This window comes from Copadichromis virginalis, linkage group LG22, assembly GCF_057382275.1.
Source record: "Copadichromis virginalis isolate Kocher_CV1m ecotype Utaka linkage group LG22, C_Virginalis_male_GT1.1, whole genome shotgun sequence".
In the NCBI taxonomy this organism is placed as follows: Eukaryota; Metazoa; Chordata; class Actinopteri; order Cichliformes; family Cichlidae; genus Copadichromis; species Copadichromis virginalis.
Genome location: NC_140638.1, coordinates 2,689,672 through 2,704,628, shown reverse-complemented (window position 1 = coordinate 2,704,628; position 14,957 = coordinate 2,689,672). Strand labels below are relative to the sequence as shown.

The 14,957-nt window shown below is 41.6% G+C and overlaps 1 protein-coding gene across 3 annotated transcripts in view; it reads left to right on the top strand.

The window, feature by feature from the left end:
* The first annotated feature begins 485 nt into the window (after positions 1 to 485).
* The window catches only part of col14a1b (collagen, type XIV, alpha 1b), a 170,480-nt gene continuing 156,008 nt past the window's right edge, over positions 486 to 14,957 (top strand). For all 3 annotated transcript variants that reach the window (XM_085445109.1, XM_085445108.1, XM_085445107.1), the window contains exons 1-3: positions 486 to 605; positions 2,071 to 2,185; positions 10,694 to 10,810. In XM_085445109.1, the coding sequence (XP_085301235.1) occupies positions 2,104 to 2,185; positions 10,694 to 10,810 (199 nt within the window). In that variant the 5' untranslated portion in view covers positions 486 to 605; positions 2,071 to 2,103. The remainder of the gene's footprint in view (positions 606 to 2,070; positions 2,186 to 10,693; positions 10,811 to 14,957) is intronic.

Below are 14,957 nucleotides of genomic sequence, written 5' to 3'. Positions count from 1 at the left end.
AACTTTGAAAGTATGTTGTTTGTTTGTTTGTTTGTTTCGGACTTTTTCCTTTCATAGCTTCTGGACTGCAGCGCGTGCCTGTGTCTTTACTAAGGTCTACATAAATGCACCAGCTGGAGCTCGGAGCTGAAACATGTTCACGTGTTTGCTCAGCAGCGGCTCACTGGGAGGCTGGTAATGGTTTGTGGGTCCTTCAGATTCTGTTGAACTGGATTCATCGTCCTACATCATATACAACACGTAAGCGTGTGTTTTGTATGTACTACTATTTTAATATTCAATACTGCAAAACTGGACCAATCAAAGCGAGTTCAGACGACATCAGAATCACAGCAGCGTCGTCATGTTTATTGTTCTGGTGCGCACTGGCTCCTTCTGCATAATACGAAACTGGCCAAGAAGGATGAAACATGTTGTAGCAAGTTTGTAACTTTATTTTGAAATTTTGAATCGGCAGTCCCGCGCAGCACTCCGTGTAACTTGTCTCGGGGTCGAGAGCGGAGTTGGTGAACAGTGTGAATCAGAGTCGCTGTGGGGACTGCTGAGCTCGCCACACAGCTGTCAGGAGGAGAGCCGCGGAACCTGCAAACTTATGAACTGAGAAGGTAAAGCTGCTCTTTATTCACACGCCGCACAGTTGTTCCGAAATCAGCTTTGAAAATCTGCGACCCTTTTCTCCCCACTTCCACGCGCTGTGGTGCTGCGGGTGGCGCAGCGTGCAGACCTCACCTGCGCTCTTTTCAATTAAGAAACTTCCGCTGCTTTTATTTACTGTAATTAAGAGGTGCGGAGAGAGATGGCGTAGCATGTGTTATAGTGTTTGTTAGCACCGGGTGGCTGTGCAGGAGTGCGCAAAAGCCGATTCCACTGAACGCGCAGCGTCCGGGCTTCTCCTCACTGAGGAGCTGGTTTAGCTGTCAGTGTATTCACGACCCCAGCAGATCTTCAGCGGTGCCTAACACGTGTTAGAAGCTGATCAGCGTCCTAACAGCCCAAGTCCTTCCTGCATTATTACAAAAACTGGACATTAAATATTTGTTTTCTCTTTTTTAACTTTAATTTCTTCAGAAATATTAAAGCAGTATTGCTCTCAGTAGCAAAATCTGTTTGATGGCAGCAGAAACGGTTGGTCTTAATACTGGGGCGATGAATATATCACATCAAAAATATCAGAAAATTGGCTAAAGAACCGAATATTAGAAACAGACACAGCCATTTCTGAGACAAACGTGTAGGTGCTGTAACGAACAAGTAACTGCAATTATTTTTCTTTGTATTATTTAATACATTTTTTGAATGTTTCCCTCAGACATTTGCAGGAGTAAACATGCTTTACTTTATTTACCTTGAAATTCTTACAGAAGTATTATATTTGAGTAATAACTCAGTTCTATAAATGTTTAGAATTTACCACATTATTTCTTTTACATTGATAAAAAAATACTTTGCAATGTCCTGCTGTGGGGTGAAAATTGTGACAGTAAGCATAGAAAGACACTTAACACAGTCACAACCCAAAGGAATGTGATGGGAGGGGCACTGTAGTCCTGCAGTGGCCCAGAGATCACATCGTCACATCTCCATTAAGTGCAAAGCTCCACAAACACGTCTGCCTTCATATTTCTGCACATTCAGAATATGAATGTGTTTTAACTGTGAATGGATTCATAAACATGGACAGAAATGACTGAATTTAACTTATGATAACAGGATGACATGATGTTTTTCTCCATGTCTTCATCTTCTTCACCTTCCTCTGCCATGGCTCCCTTTCTCACTCCCCCTTCTCCTCCTCCCTCCTTTTTCTTATCTTTGCACTACTCCATCCTCCCTCACATCCTGCTTTGTCTTCTTCCTCATTCTTTCCTTTCTGCTCCTCTTTCTTTCACCTCTCTCTACTCCGTTCTTTTACCTCCTTTGTCATCCTCTCTGGGTTGTCTGACTCCTGTTCTGTTGCCTCCTAATCTCACGCCCTGACCCGTCCTTTCCTGCTCGTTCATTTCTTTTTTTACTTCCTCTTTTTTCCACCCTGTTGTCTGCTTTCTCCTCTTGTACTGCTTTACCAATCAGGTGTATCGTGTCCTTCGGTCTGCTGGTATCAGGATGTGGTTCACAGTCAGACTGAGTCTCTGCCTGCTGGGCTTCTTTCTCATCTCTGTGTTCCCTCACACAGCACAAGGCCAAGGTAAGTATCACTGCTATCCTGCTGTCCACTCAAGAATCAACAATCCCAGTTCACCACACTGGGCCCAAGCAGAGCTTTTTATACACAGCCCGGCAGGCCTAACCATGAAGTTCCCTAATGATACCCCACAGGGAAAGCCAGAGCTTTCAGACCGTGTGCTAAACTGTCAGGATTTGCACATGTATAGATTTTCTCCTGTGTAGAAGAGCGAGGAACGGGGCTACCTGACGATGTAGGACTAGTAAGGACTAGTCTGGATTTTCAGTCCAAGGTTTTGCAAAGCTACATCCATCCACTGACTTCCCCAGACTGTTACTTATAGAAGCCAGGATTTAGTGAGTGTTGAACACAGGCCATACAAGGTCTTCCACTTTCTTTTAAATCTCATCATTCCACTGATTGGACCTTATCAGTCCCAAACATGTCGCCTGTAGGTGGCCTCCTACATATGACGTTCCTTGTTCCTTTCACACTGTTAAATGGGAGTAATGGTCAAAGTGTTTCCAGGTGAAAAGTTACATTTGGATGTTGTAGGGATTTCATTTGTAACCCAAAGTTACAAATTTCTTCAAAAGAGAATGTGGACCTGACAAAGAAGATAAAATGATTGAAAAAGTGTATACAGCACTGAGATGGGGAAACTAGCATGGCCAATTTAAAATAAATAAATAATAGTCATGTGCACCCTTTCACATATTTAAAGCTATCCTACAAAGCTAGTTAATAGCACGAACGGAGATTTTCCATGCACTCCTTTTTGCAACCACTAGAGGTCTCCTATATCTCCAATCTGTCTTTCTCCCTCATGGATAACAGCCTAGTAAGCTGCTAGATGGTGTAGTATCATGCATGTCTTTGGGTTGGTACTCCAAAGACATGCATCGCAGGTTCATTGGTAAGTCTGAATGGGCCGTAAACGACACGGTAATGAAAGTGTATAGAATAAAAGACAGTATTATTGATTGGTACAAAAAAGATGCCAAAGCTCGAAAAGTGCTACTGATGACTGCATATCATTGACATGTATGGGCTGATACTGACTGATAACATGCGTTTAATGGGCTGATAACATCAGAATGGATGGATCATTGCCAGAGAAAACGGGGTTTTGCAGGCTTTCCATGATGGTAACATCCAGCAGAATTTTCTTGGGCTCACCGTTTTGGTGTCAAAGAAGCCCAGCGAGGGGTCTCCATATCAGGACCAAATATAGCCATAAAAAGTCGAGGTTGATATCATAATGGTATCAAATGGCTAGAAAGCCTGCAGAACCTTTTGTGCTTTAGCGTTCTCCTAAAGTTAATTGCTGGTTGGATAAACCTCAGTGTGGTCCCGCTCTCTAAATGTGAAGCTGTTATACTTTGCAGCCACAGTTTTACTCAGCAGGTCACATATCTGAATTTCACTGTGACTGTTTCGATGTGCAGCTTTGTTCTGGAAAAAAGGTTGTTTTTATTCTCTTGATCCTTTTGTCTGTTTCTCTGGGAAAAGCCTCGATGCCAAAGTCGGAATGAGAAAACCAGTTTTGCCGTCGCTTAGCCGAATCGCTTTGCTGTGGCACGTTTTGTCACAGTGTTAAAAAATACACGTGTTCATCTTATTTATGAGTTACCGTGGCGTGTTGAAATGACAGTGACAAATGTCTGTGTAACCCTTGTTAGAAGCTGTGAGATCTTCAAAAGTCCCGAATCTAAATTTGATCAAGTTTATCAACATGCTTCACCATGACTCTTAAATCAGCAGCTGTTTGTGTTGTTTTCCCTCTTTTTTTAAATCACTCTACATGCCGACGTTGTCTTTCACCCTGTTTAACCCATTTAGGATTGAATATATTACCTTGTTAGTGAGAGATGACTCTTCATCTTAACACCATTACGAACAACCTTAAACACCATATTTTTCTAGACCTTTTGTCAAGAATGAAAATGACTGATTGATATTCATGACGTGTCTTGAATTGGCTGAGCTGAATGAGTTTGACCTGACCACATGGATCTCAGATGAAGTTTGGAATCAGCCTTAATGTGTCGAGCGTCACGTCTGGTGGGGAAAAACACCCTCTAACATACTCAAAAGTGTTTTGCTTTGAACACAGTCAGGTACTTGCGCTCCATCCAAACACCTTCTGCTTTGGCTAACGTTCAAAGGTTTTTGGCAACACTGAACATGAAGTGTTTCTAAACCTGCTGAAAACCAAAGCTTGGTGCTGTTCCACAGCCACACACTCAGGACTTGGGCCGATGCTGTGCCACGCCATAATAGCATGTTGAGAGTGTGAAAGTTCGTCCTGTGTGAAAATGAGCTTACCGTAGTTGGTTTACCTTTGTGCCCGCTACCAGGTGACCCACCCACCCTTTACCCTGCACTGTGTTTCATATTAATCCAACTCTAATCTCATTCAGTCATATTTTTAATTAGCTCGACACGATTAATATATTCAACCACAAAAGTGACACTTTTTATGTTTGTGGTGTCTGATATTGTTGAATAGTGACAAAGCCGAGTGTTAGAGTACAATGGTGGAGTCAGAGGGTTCGGTTTTCCTTCTTATTTACAACAATATGTTGAGAAACTCTGTGTCGCCTCGGTGTATTAAATTGTGACACCAAGGCTTCTTTTCATTACCATGAACATTATTACATTATGATTATTTTATTCTATATATGATAACTGGGAAGTAAAACTCTTGATGTGAAACATTTGAGGAAGAGAAACTTGAGAAAGTGAACAGGAAGTGAAACGCTGTCTTTTGTGAGTCCGTGTTCTGGACAAAAATAAGCAAAATTCACCAAACATGCTTTTTTGAAGGTTTTCAAAATGTTTTGCACTGGAACAGATCAATTTCTTTAGTGAGGATATTACCCTGATAAGCCTGGAGGGATAATGTCCATATTCACCCGTCGCTCTGCAGAGAGAATAAGTCTAGTAAACAACAGAATAACTCTTTCACAATAAGGAGAGTTGCTAGGTTTTGGCTAAAGTGCGAGTAAACTGAGAGAAACCGCAGCATTCCTCAGTGAAGAGGCTATAGTGCGCGAGCCTCGGCTACAGCAGTGACCTGGGAAGAGCTAAAGGTTTCCGAGCAGCTTGGACAGCTCCCACAAGTGAAACTGCTCACTGCAATGGCTCTGATTTATTGCAGAGAAGAAGAAACTTTAACATGAAAAGCTGAGGAATGGCTATAATATATCAGAAACAAATTCATATCTATTTAAATTATCCATAGATATGAAGCAAAGGAACCATTTCCACTTATTTATTTTTTTATTTTTTCTTTGTGCCATAAAGTTGAGGCTGTTTTAAGAAATTACTCTGCGCTTGTCTTAAATTACCCTCGAGCTCAGCACCTGTCATTAAAAAAAAAAAAAAAAAAAAGGTCAAAGAATGATTTCAAAGGCTCAGTCCCAGCTTTGGAGGAGCTTTTCATTTCTTTGTTGCCTGCAGACATAAAGGAGCAGGTATCTAAACCCAGGGGGGGGGGAACAGGCATGATGAGTGTGGTCAAATGCCAACGTTATTTTGAAGTCATTTTAAGGGTTTAGTTAAGAGAACTTCTGGGATTAAAGGGAATGAAACGTGTGGAATGATGGTAGGACTGCCAAAGTTATCAAATAAATAATTATAAGATTATCATCATAATAGTTATTGTTTATTGAGATGTTACTTGCAAAAGTCTTGACTGTCTTTCACTGTTTTTTTTAGACATTGGTTACTTTTTTATTCATTTTCAGACCCGTCTTTGTAACTTACCATTATCAGAGATTTGTTGAGCCACTTAATGCTGACTTATGATTCATTCAAGCATATAAAAGTGATCTAACCCAAGGGAACATCTTAGCAAACAGACATTTTTACATTGTATTTTAAGCCACTTTGTTACAGCCTGTCACAAACCATATGATTTGTTCCCATTTCTTTAGTTGAAACTACAGAAAATGCCAAAGATAACAGTTTGACAGGCATAAAATGGCATTTTTGCACCAACAAGCTGATTCCCAAAATGTTCACTGAAATCTTGGCGTATCTCGGCAGTGTGTCATTAAAAAACACTGAGGAAATTGAACAAGTGTGGGAGACGAAGAAGCAAGATTCAAAAGAAAACTATTTACAGCAAGTGAAAAGTATCTAAAAGACAGGACACGAGACCTGAGAGATACGTCTGGTTCTTCAGTCCATCCATTCATTGTTCACTAAAGCATCAAACGGTCTCGGACAGTAACTCTCTAGTGTCTGATTGCAAAGTCAGTATCACAAAACACACTGCCAGTGCAGTAAGGGATACCTGGACCAGTCAATGAGCGGGCTCCACAACATGATGGAAGCTGTGTGGAGTGATCTTAACATAGAGTGAAACGTAAGACAGCCAACATCCAAATGAGAACTTTGAATGTCCTTGAAGAAGCCTGGAGAAATTTTCCTGAAGACTAGTTAAACAAATAGTCAGACAGCTTTCCTAAGAGGGTCTGAGCCAGGGGTGGGGTACTCCAGGCCTCGAGGGCCGGTGTCCTGCAGGCTTTAGATGTGTCCTTGATCCAACACAGCTGATTCAAATGGCTAAATTACCTCCTCGACATGTCTTCAAGTTCTCCAGAGGCTGGTAATGAACTAATCACTTGATCCACGTGTGTTGACCCAGGGTGATCTAAAAGCTGCAGGACACCGGCCCTCGAGGACTGGAGTTGGACACCCCTAGCTTTTCCCATTTTCCTAGCAAAAGAAATGAGCAGTGACTCAAACCTGTTGAGCTCCAATATTCATTTCCGTCACTGACAGCACAGTTTGCCTTCAGCACTGCTTTCTTGTTTTGTGGTGTAAAACAATTAAAGACCTTTTCCACCTCAAGCCGTGGTGTTAGGTATGGGAAGGAAAAATAAGGAGTGCTGTGCAGTAATTATCCCGATGTGTAAAAATGGTGTTAAAATGTCCTGTGTTGCATCTTTAAGATGAGAGTGTGTTTGGTAACAAGAACCTCAGTGTCAGAGTATTTTTCAAAGTGACTTTGATTTGCAGAAAACTCTCCAGCTTGTTTTTTAATAGTTCCTGTTAAACCTTCTCATTCCTTATTCTTTCCTCTCTGCTCACTGTTGCCCTTTTGCCTAATATTGCCCTTTTAGTCTGCTCTCACTGACTTTAAATGCACTTCAAACTTTGCACTTCCGGCTTGCCACACCGCTCGCGGAGGGTGCGGTGGGGCCCTTCTCCATCCTCGGCTGTTTGCACAGGATTCTCCATGAAAAATAGATGAGAATTAAGTTCCCATCTCTACTGGTGAGGCCTTTTGTCGTCACCAGGCTCTTCGCTCGCCGTCCAATACTTGTCTCTGCGTGATAATACAATCCTGCAGAGAAGATCCACGGCTTTCTGTGAGTGTGTGTGTAAAAGGCATGTGTGCATGGAGCTGCAAAGGAATCGGCAGGTTTCAAAACAACCACCTGAGTTCCCCGGAACAAAATGCATGAAGAATGTTTTTTTTAATGTGGAAACATCAGAAAACGCTTGCTTCCAGCTGCGGACACGTATACATAATTAATGCACACATATGCAGATGTGGCACACGGGAACACGCGACCGAGTTCAACCACACTACAAACAGAGCCGTGCGAAATCTGCTTCTCGAATCATTTGGGATTTGAGCAGCTCTCTTCAGACGAGAGAGCATCCTTTGTTTCCAAGACAGAGATCTGTAATACCTGAGCCGAAATCCCATGCAGCCCTCATTCTCATCCGCAGGTTGGTGCAATCACTGGTACTGTATTCCTTATGTGTGTTTCTGTATATTTGTCTGCTGTGGAATGCACCAGCTTCATATCTTCTCCACTAAAATCAGGATTATCCTTCCTGTGCTGAGCTCAAGTTTCTTTGTATACCTACATGAGTAGTTTTCTGCAGATAATCTCTTTGCATAAAGAGGTGGTTCACTCAAAATGCTGCAGAGGATTGGGGTGATGAGCCTTATCGGCTTGACTAAATCTTTGATTGCCATCTAAATCGACCTAAAACTGTTACTTTCTCTTCAAACGTGCCAGTTTCATGTTTAACATTGATATACGTTATCATGTTACACCTGGAGAAAGCGGCATGCACACATGCAGATATAAAGCAGTAAAAGAATTCTGTAAGAGGTGACTTTACCCACAGTTTGTTTTTTTTTGGGTGAACCATTCTTACAAGGCTCTTGTTTACTCCGCTCTTGAGCTTTTGAGCTACAGCAGGCGTCAATCTCCGTGTAGGTATTTAAAGAAGTCGGCAGCAGCAGATGGCTCACCTCATAATGAGTACACAAACACAGAGACGAGTTTGTGGGTTTCATATCTTATTTTCCACCCCCTGGCTTTTCTTTTTTTCCCACAGTTAACCAAAGTAAACTGGGGAATAATACATATTTATTATCTGGGATTTGGCGCTGCTGGTGTGGAAATGATAGGCTGTTTTGGTTGTTGACTCTGGAAATGTGGTTTCTGCCGTTGCAGTGCTTTACAATAGCCTTATCCCTGTGTTTTAAACCAGCGTCTATGCAAAAACACAACAACGCCACATACACGCTTGGTGAACTGTGAAAACAAAGTTCTCCCAATGCAGTGTTGTTGACCTTTCAGAGGTTTTGTGCACAGGTTGAGGCCATTGTAAAGTGTGTGTGGACATTGTGCAGCTCAGTGGATCAGGTGCTCCTGCTGAGGACAGGAGAGGAATAGTGTGGAGATGCTATTCCAGCGTCTTTCCTTTTGGTTCCTTTGTTATTTTTTCTCTTAACAGTTAAAAAGAAGTCGCATTCCCTCCTTTTTGTTATCCTCTTCTCACCCTGACATATTTCAAAGCACAGATGCAGAAAAAAATAATAAAAAGGGAAAGAAAATGAGGATGAGGTGACAGTGAGCACGTAAGCTGGAGAAAATGAATATAGGTGAAGAATGGAAGGCGGGAAAGGGGGGATATGTAGCCCTCTAGGGTGCGGACGGGGACAACAACTAATCAGGATGAGAGGCAGGGGTGTCGCTTTGATGCAGACAGGAGACAAGCACAGAGCAGGAAGACGAGGATGAGGAAAAGGAGGAAAATGGGACTTTTGGGGCTTTTTTTTAATGTGACATCTGTGCAAGCTAATCTCTCTGATGTGTATCCTCTACTTGGATGAGATACAATTTATCCTTCCTTATTTTTTTCTCCTCTTTCCTTACGGTTTAAAAGCACAGATGGATCGCCTGCCTCGACGCCATCATAACTCTGGAGGGAGTTCAATCTAACTCGAGTCAGTCACAGTTGTGTTTTGCGCTCAGCGGATGAACGAGTGTGTTGAAGTAAAACAGACGGAGAGCAGATTCTGTGAAACGTGCAGATTGTAAAACTTCCTGAGCGCCGATGCTCTATGTGACTAATTAAGGGGAAACGTTTTGTTGCGTACAGTTGCAGGGGAAAGTTTTTGGTGAGATATTTTTGCATAAATATGAACTAAAAAATCATCATTTTTTCACAGAATTCAGTGTTTACCAGATATACGTAGACATAAATTAACAGCTGCCAAAATGATCCAAAAGAATGCCAACCTTGCTCAGTTTAGAAGTGGACAGGTTCCTTGCTCTTATTTTGAAATGTCAGCTAGCCCCAGCTCTTCCTGTTCCTTGTTTTTCTGTCAGCTGGCTATCCTTCTGCTGCTTCTTCAGTGAGTCTGTTGTGTAAAGATCGTACGGACTCCAGCTCCGCCATCTTTGAGCTGAAGAGTAGTTCCAACCAGAAGTTGCAGCAGGCGGAGAGCAAAACACCATGAGGGTGGAGTCTGCTGGAGGTGAAAGGCTCATGGAAAGGCAGCTGATTATATTGATCCATCATTTTTTTTGTCACAAAAAATAGATGCAAAGGAGTTTTTTTTATTTTTGAATATTGAATTTATAAAATTATACCTGCACATACACAATAGGTGAATATTACAACTGACAGAATCTTTATCTGTGTGAATCACCAACAGTCCTGTGAGACTAATCAAATGTAACCCAGTAAGTTATATTTTGATGTTACATATTTACAAAGGCAAAAGAGTGTAAATGTATCAGTTTGGTAGCTACAGAGGAGTAGTGGTGCTCAAAGCTATTCTTAGTTCTTTGAATTTTTGCTGAAGATCAAAAAGCCAGAGGTTTTTTGTGACTGGATGACACATAAACTTAACTTTCTGTACTTTTTGAGCATTTTATTTGGAGGAAGTGATGCAAATCACATGATGCTTTAGGTCGTCTTTAATTAGAAATGTGGAAATCTGAAAGGACTGAAACGTTTTCCTGCAGCTGTATGACACCATGTCGCGCAGTCGGCTAAATTGAACTCCATCCATTGTTATGGACACAATCTACTAATAAATTAATGATGACATCAGTTTCATTTCCAATATTACAGCAAAATATTGGATGTTGATGGTGCATGATAAGGAGTTTTATAACCACTCATTCTGCACATTTATACACTAAATATCAAACTGACAGTTATTGTGTAAAGCTGTGTATTGGTTTTTTTTATGTCTAGTTTCATCACCAAGAAGGCTTCGTACCAAAGTCCTGAGCCCCACCAAGCTGCACGTGTCTTGGAAAGAACCCAAAGGACAGTTTGAAAGCTACAAAGTCATTTACACCACACGACCAGGTAAGATCCAGAACTGATCCTGAGTCTGTGCCTACACTGTCTCCACCTGTTATTAGTAGCTTCATCGTTAAAAAGAGGGAAATTGGTTTGGGTCTGACGGTGACTATCACATTTAGTTGTTTAGTTTGTTGGTTTGATTAACTTTTTCGGCAGCAGTCAGCAGACTTAAAGCTTTGGCCACTGCTGGAGGCTGCTTACAAAATCACACACGATTAGTTTTTCTGCCACAGTGTGGTTCGTTTACGATGATGGCTGTGCTGTGATTTTAACAATCGCTTGCGGAGCCACAGAATGCGTCTTTTGTCTCTCGGCCCCGCTGTGAGCTGCTCGCAGAGAGAAATCTGTCCCTGTGCTGACCTCCGGTGTGGCGCAGCGAGAGCCCTAAACTTTTCTCTACACTCCTCCTGACGGGAAAGTTGCTACACCTAGTGAGAAATTTGCTAAGTTGGGAGAGACGATGTGAACTGAAGTGTGATATGATGACTGCTGTGAGAGTGGGATATCAGACTGAATCTGCAGCTTTGTGCTTCATCATTTGCAAAAATCAAACAAAATGAATAAACTAGCAAATTCTTTGAACATGACAATCCCACACCACGCGCCACAGGCTGAGCGCTTTCAGGCTTCACCTTTGCACAGAGCTGCTGCAGAGACCTTCCAGTTTAGACTTGATTTGTCCGGGAAATTTGACGAGGAATTCGCAATCTTCTCTGGTGTTCACACAGCTGCCCACAGTCACACCTCTGTGATGGATCGGCTGTCTCGTGCTTTGCTCAAGGGTCCCTCAGCAGTGATGGCTGCAGGAAGGCGTGTCATTAAAGACCAATCACCGTCAGCAGGAGCAGTAAAAAGCTGCACCGGTTTTGTTCTCAAATGACAAAAAAGTGCTCTGAAATGAAAAACAGATGCAGATTAATGCATCTGCAAATTAATATGAATGATGTCTTTTCATAAATCATGTTTTAACAATGCGGTATTTGTCTTTTGCTTGTGGGACAAAAAATTCTAGCTATGCACGGCGGAGCACAGCAGTTGAACTTCTTCCCCTGAGGGGAAACAAATCGACCTTTTTATGCGGTTTTCGCTTGCATGCAGGTTCATAACTCACTGTGCAGAGAGAGACACGTAACCACACACAGGATCTGATATAACTGATACTGGAGCTGTTCGTGTGGCCAGTGTGGTAGCCTGTGGTTGGTTGCGGCTGACATTTTCTTGATTTATTGATTAAGGCTTTGACGCGTTTGGCTTTTACAGCTCTGTAAAACGACGTCCAGCTGAACACTGGTACGGCAAAGCTTTGGCTGAATCTGAGGTTTTATTGATGACAACGGGATTTATTTTGTATCCAGTTCAGCTGCATCTGTGTGTACATAAGTGAAGACTTCCCCACAGCAGCGCTGTGTACCTCACATCCTCAGTAGTTGGCATCTTGGCTGCGTGATGAAAGAAGGAAGATTTTTTATTTATTCTGTTCTTTTTAAAAATTGCTTCTCTCACAATTTCACTCACAAAACTGGAGCACAGACGTCTCGGTTTGGACACTTAACCGCACAGCCAGTCAGGAGGTACAGCTCGGTACCTCGTTGCTTTATGTTGCATCAGACAACATGCTGATTTCTGTTGGAGTGAACAACACTGCTGAACTCTCATCATTTTCAGGGGAGTGCATGTGGGATACTACATGCAAGTGTCCTTGGAAGTAATTGAATAGAGACACACTGAAATTAATATATTTATTTATTTATAGTCAGTATGCACAAATGGAGTTGATAAATTAGTTTCCAGGATGACTCTGAAGTTGACTCGATGAGGTTCTTGAAGGAGGGTTTGTTTAAAGGGCAAGCCTGCATACGTTTTATCCAGGTGCACCTAATTAACTGGTAGCTGACTGTAAACTGGCACTATACTTACTTGGCTCTCACAGACTCTGTCATCCTGATGCAGCTTTTCAAATGAAAAGCTCTGCACTGCTTTTTTAATCTGAATTCCTGACTTTGAATCACGGAGCGTATGCTGTTTTTATTGCTTTTACATTTTAAAGGAAGGAATTCTTTGTCATACGCTGACGATAATTACAGCTGTAAAATGATGATGTGTATATAGTTGTTGTATATAGTTGTTGTATATAGTTCCTAAGCTACATTGTGATTATATGCATAAGTGGTATTACTCGGTTTCAAACTTGTGGCCAAGGCTTTTTAATCACTGTTAGTGGAAGCAGGTGCACTGCAGACATCTTTACTGTCTGTTTATATTGATGCAAAGCTTGAAAGCCTGGAATTTGAATCATACTGCTGTTTGCAAGTGTTATTGAGTAGTTTATAAACTAGTCAATGTGTCATAAAGAGACTTTTATTTGGATGATATAGGAGCCGTGTCAGCATCTTGGGAATGTATTTTATTTAAAATATATGATTCAATTTCTCCATAAACAATAAATTCTGGAAATTCTTCAAAAGACAAAAAAGTTTGGATCCCAGTCTGAGAGAAGATGAATGCTGGGTTTATTTTTAGAGTTGTTCAAGGTTTTTCTACCAACAAGTGTTAAATATAAAGCTGCTTCATGGGCATTCATCTGTCTAAATGAGAATAGTTGTTTTATTTTTATCGATACACAAATCGCTTTGATTCAAAGCTTGTACAGTCTAATTTAACACTGCTCAGCTCTCTTCAGAGTGCTGCCAAATAAATGCCAACACTTCCTCTGATTCAGGTTAATTTTAGGTGTGTCTCATTTGGTGGGGAGGATAAAAATGGATTAAGAAATGGAGAACACGAAGCCCTAATTAGAGAGATTGTGTGTGTGCTTGAGTATGCTGAACTTGGAGAACAACAGTGTTGTTTTTAATCCCCTCAGTATTCCCAGGTGAACTGCAAGAAATGCTGTAAAAACTGGAACAGATTTGTGAACTCTTCTGTTGAAACACCCAGTTTGGAATCAGCTGCTGATATTGAGAGGGTGTCCAGAGCAGAGAGGCAACATTTTTCTTAGAATTTCTTTTGCCGTTTCTTATCTGTCGTCTCGATGGATATTTTTTCCTCTGAGGGAGACATCAGGGTAAAAAGGGATATTTTATTGCAGTGGGAAAAGGTGCTGCTTTTAAAACTGTCAACCTGTCCCCAAGTCCTGTTACCGTTATGATGGAGAGTTACAAGGATTGGTTCAGTAACAGCACAGTTTGAATGTTCCCACAGCACGTGTGGGCAGCATGAGGCGTCCTTCAGAGCATTTATAAAGACATTATCAGAAAGGCTGTTTGGACGGATCATCAGCAGAGGAGAAAAATAGCTCCTACTCTTCATCTCAGTGAAGTAGCACCTAAATGTACTAAAATCATAGTGCATGCATAACCACATAGAAATGGCAAAGAGTTGGTGGTAGTTGGGGCTACCTGTCAAAAGCTACAACTTCCTACAAACTTGGTCTTATTTCCAAAAGAATGTCTAATGTCTAAAGATGGATGAAGCAAATCTGTAAGGCCAAAGATGCCATTGACTTAATTTCCAATATTCAGTTCAAATAGATTCAATGTTTTTCACAGTTCAGTTCACCACAACATAAATAAGAAACCATTTTCTTCTATGAGGAACAACTCTGCAAATATGGAACAGAACTTGAGCCATCAGGTAATGAATGTTGAATAAGCGGTGATGGTGGGGAGGAAGAACTCCCTTTAAAAAAAAAAAAAAAAAAAAAAGGATTCGGGCAGACATCTGATCGGGTGGGGAGAAAACAGGGGCGTGGAGAGCTTATAGTAGAGCTGGGCGATAGAACGATAACGATATGTATCGCGATATAACTTTTACTCGATAGAGAAATTAAGCTATCGCGATAGACCTCGCCGCTCTCGTCCTCTTTAAAAAAAAAAAAAAAAAAAAAAAAAAGGTCAGCCAATCTAAATTAAGTAGCGCAGAGCCGAACCAATCACAGCCGCAGCGTCACGTTGCGTGGCTTGTTACGTACAGCACAAGTGCCAAGCCACACGTGTGTTTGTTTGGGAAGCAGCCAGCGGGTAATGGAGGAAATGAGTGTGCCGACTAGAAAAATCAACCGAGCGTGACCGAAGAGAAAACAGATGATGGTTCCAATGCCGGAGAGATTGTCGAACGGAAGAGCCAAAGAAGTTCCGTAGTGTGAAGGTAT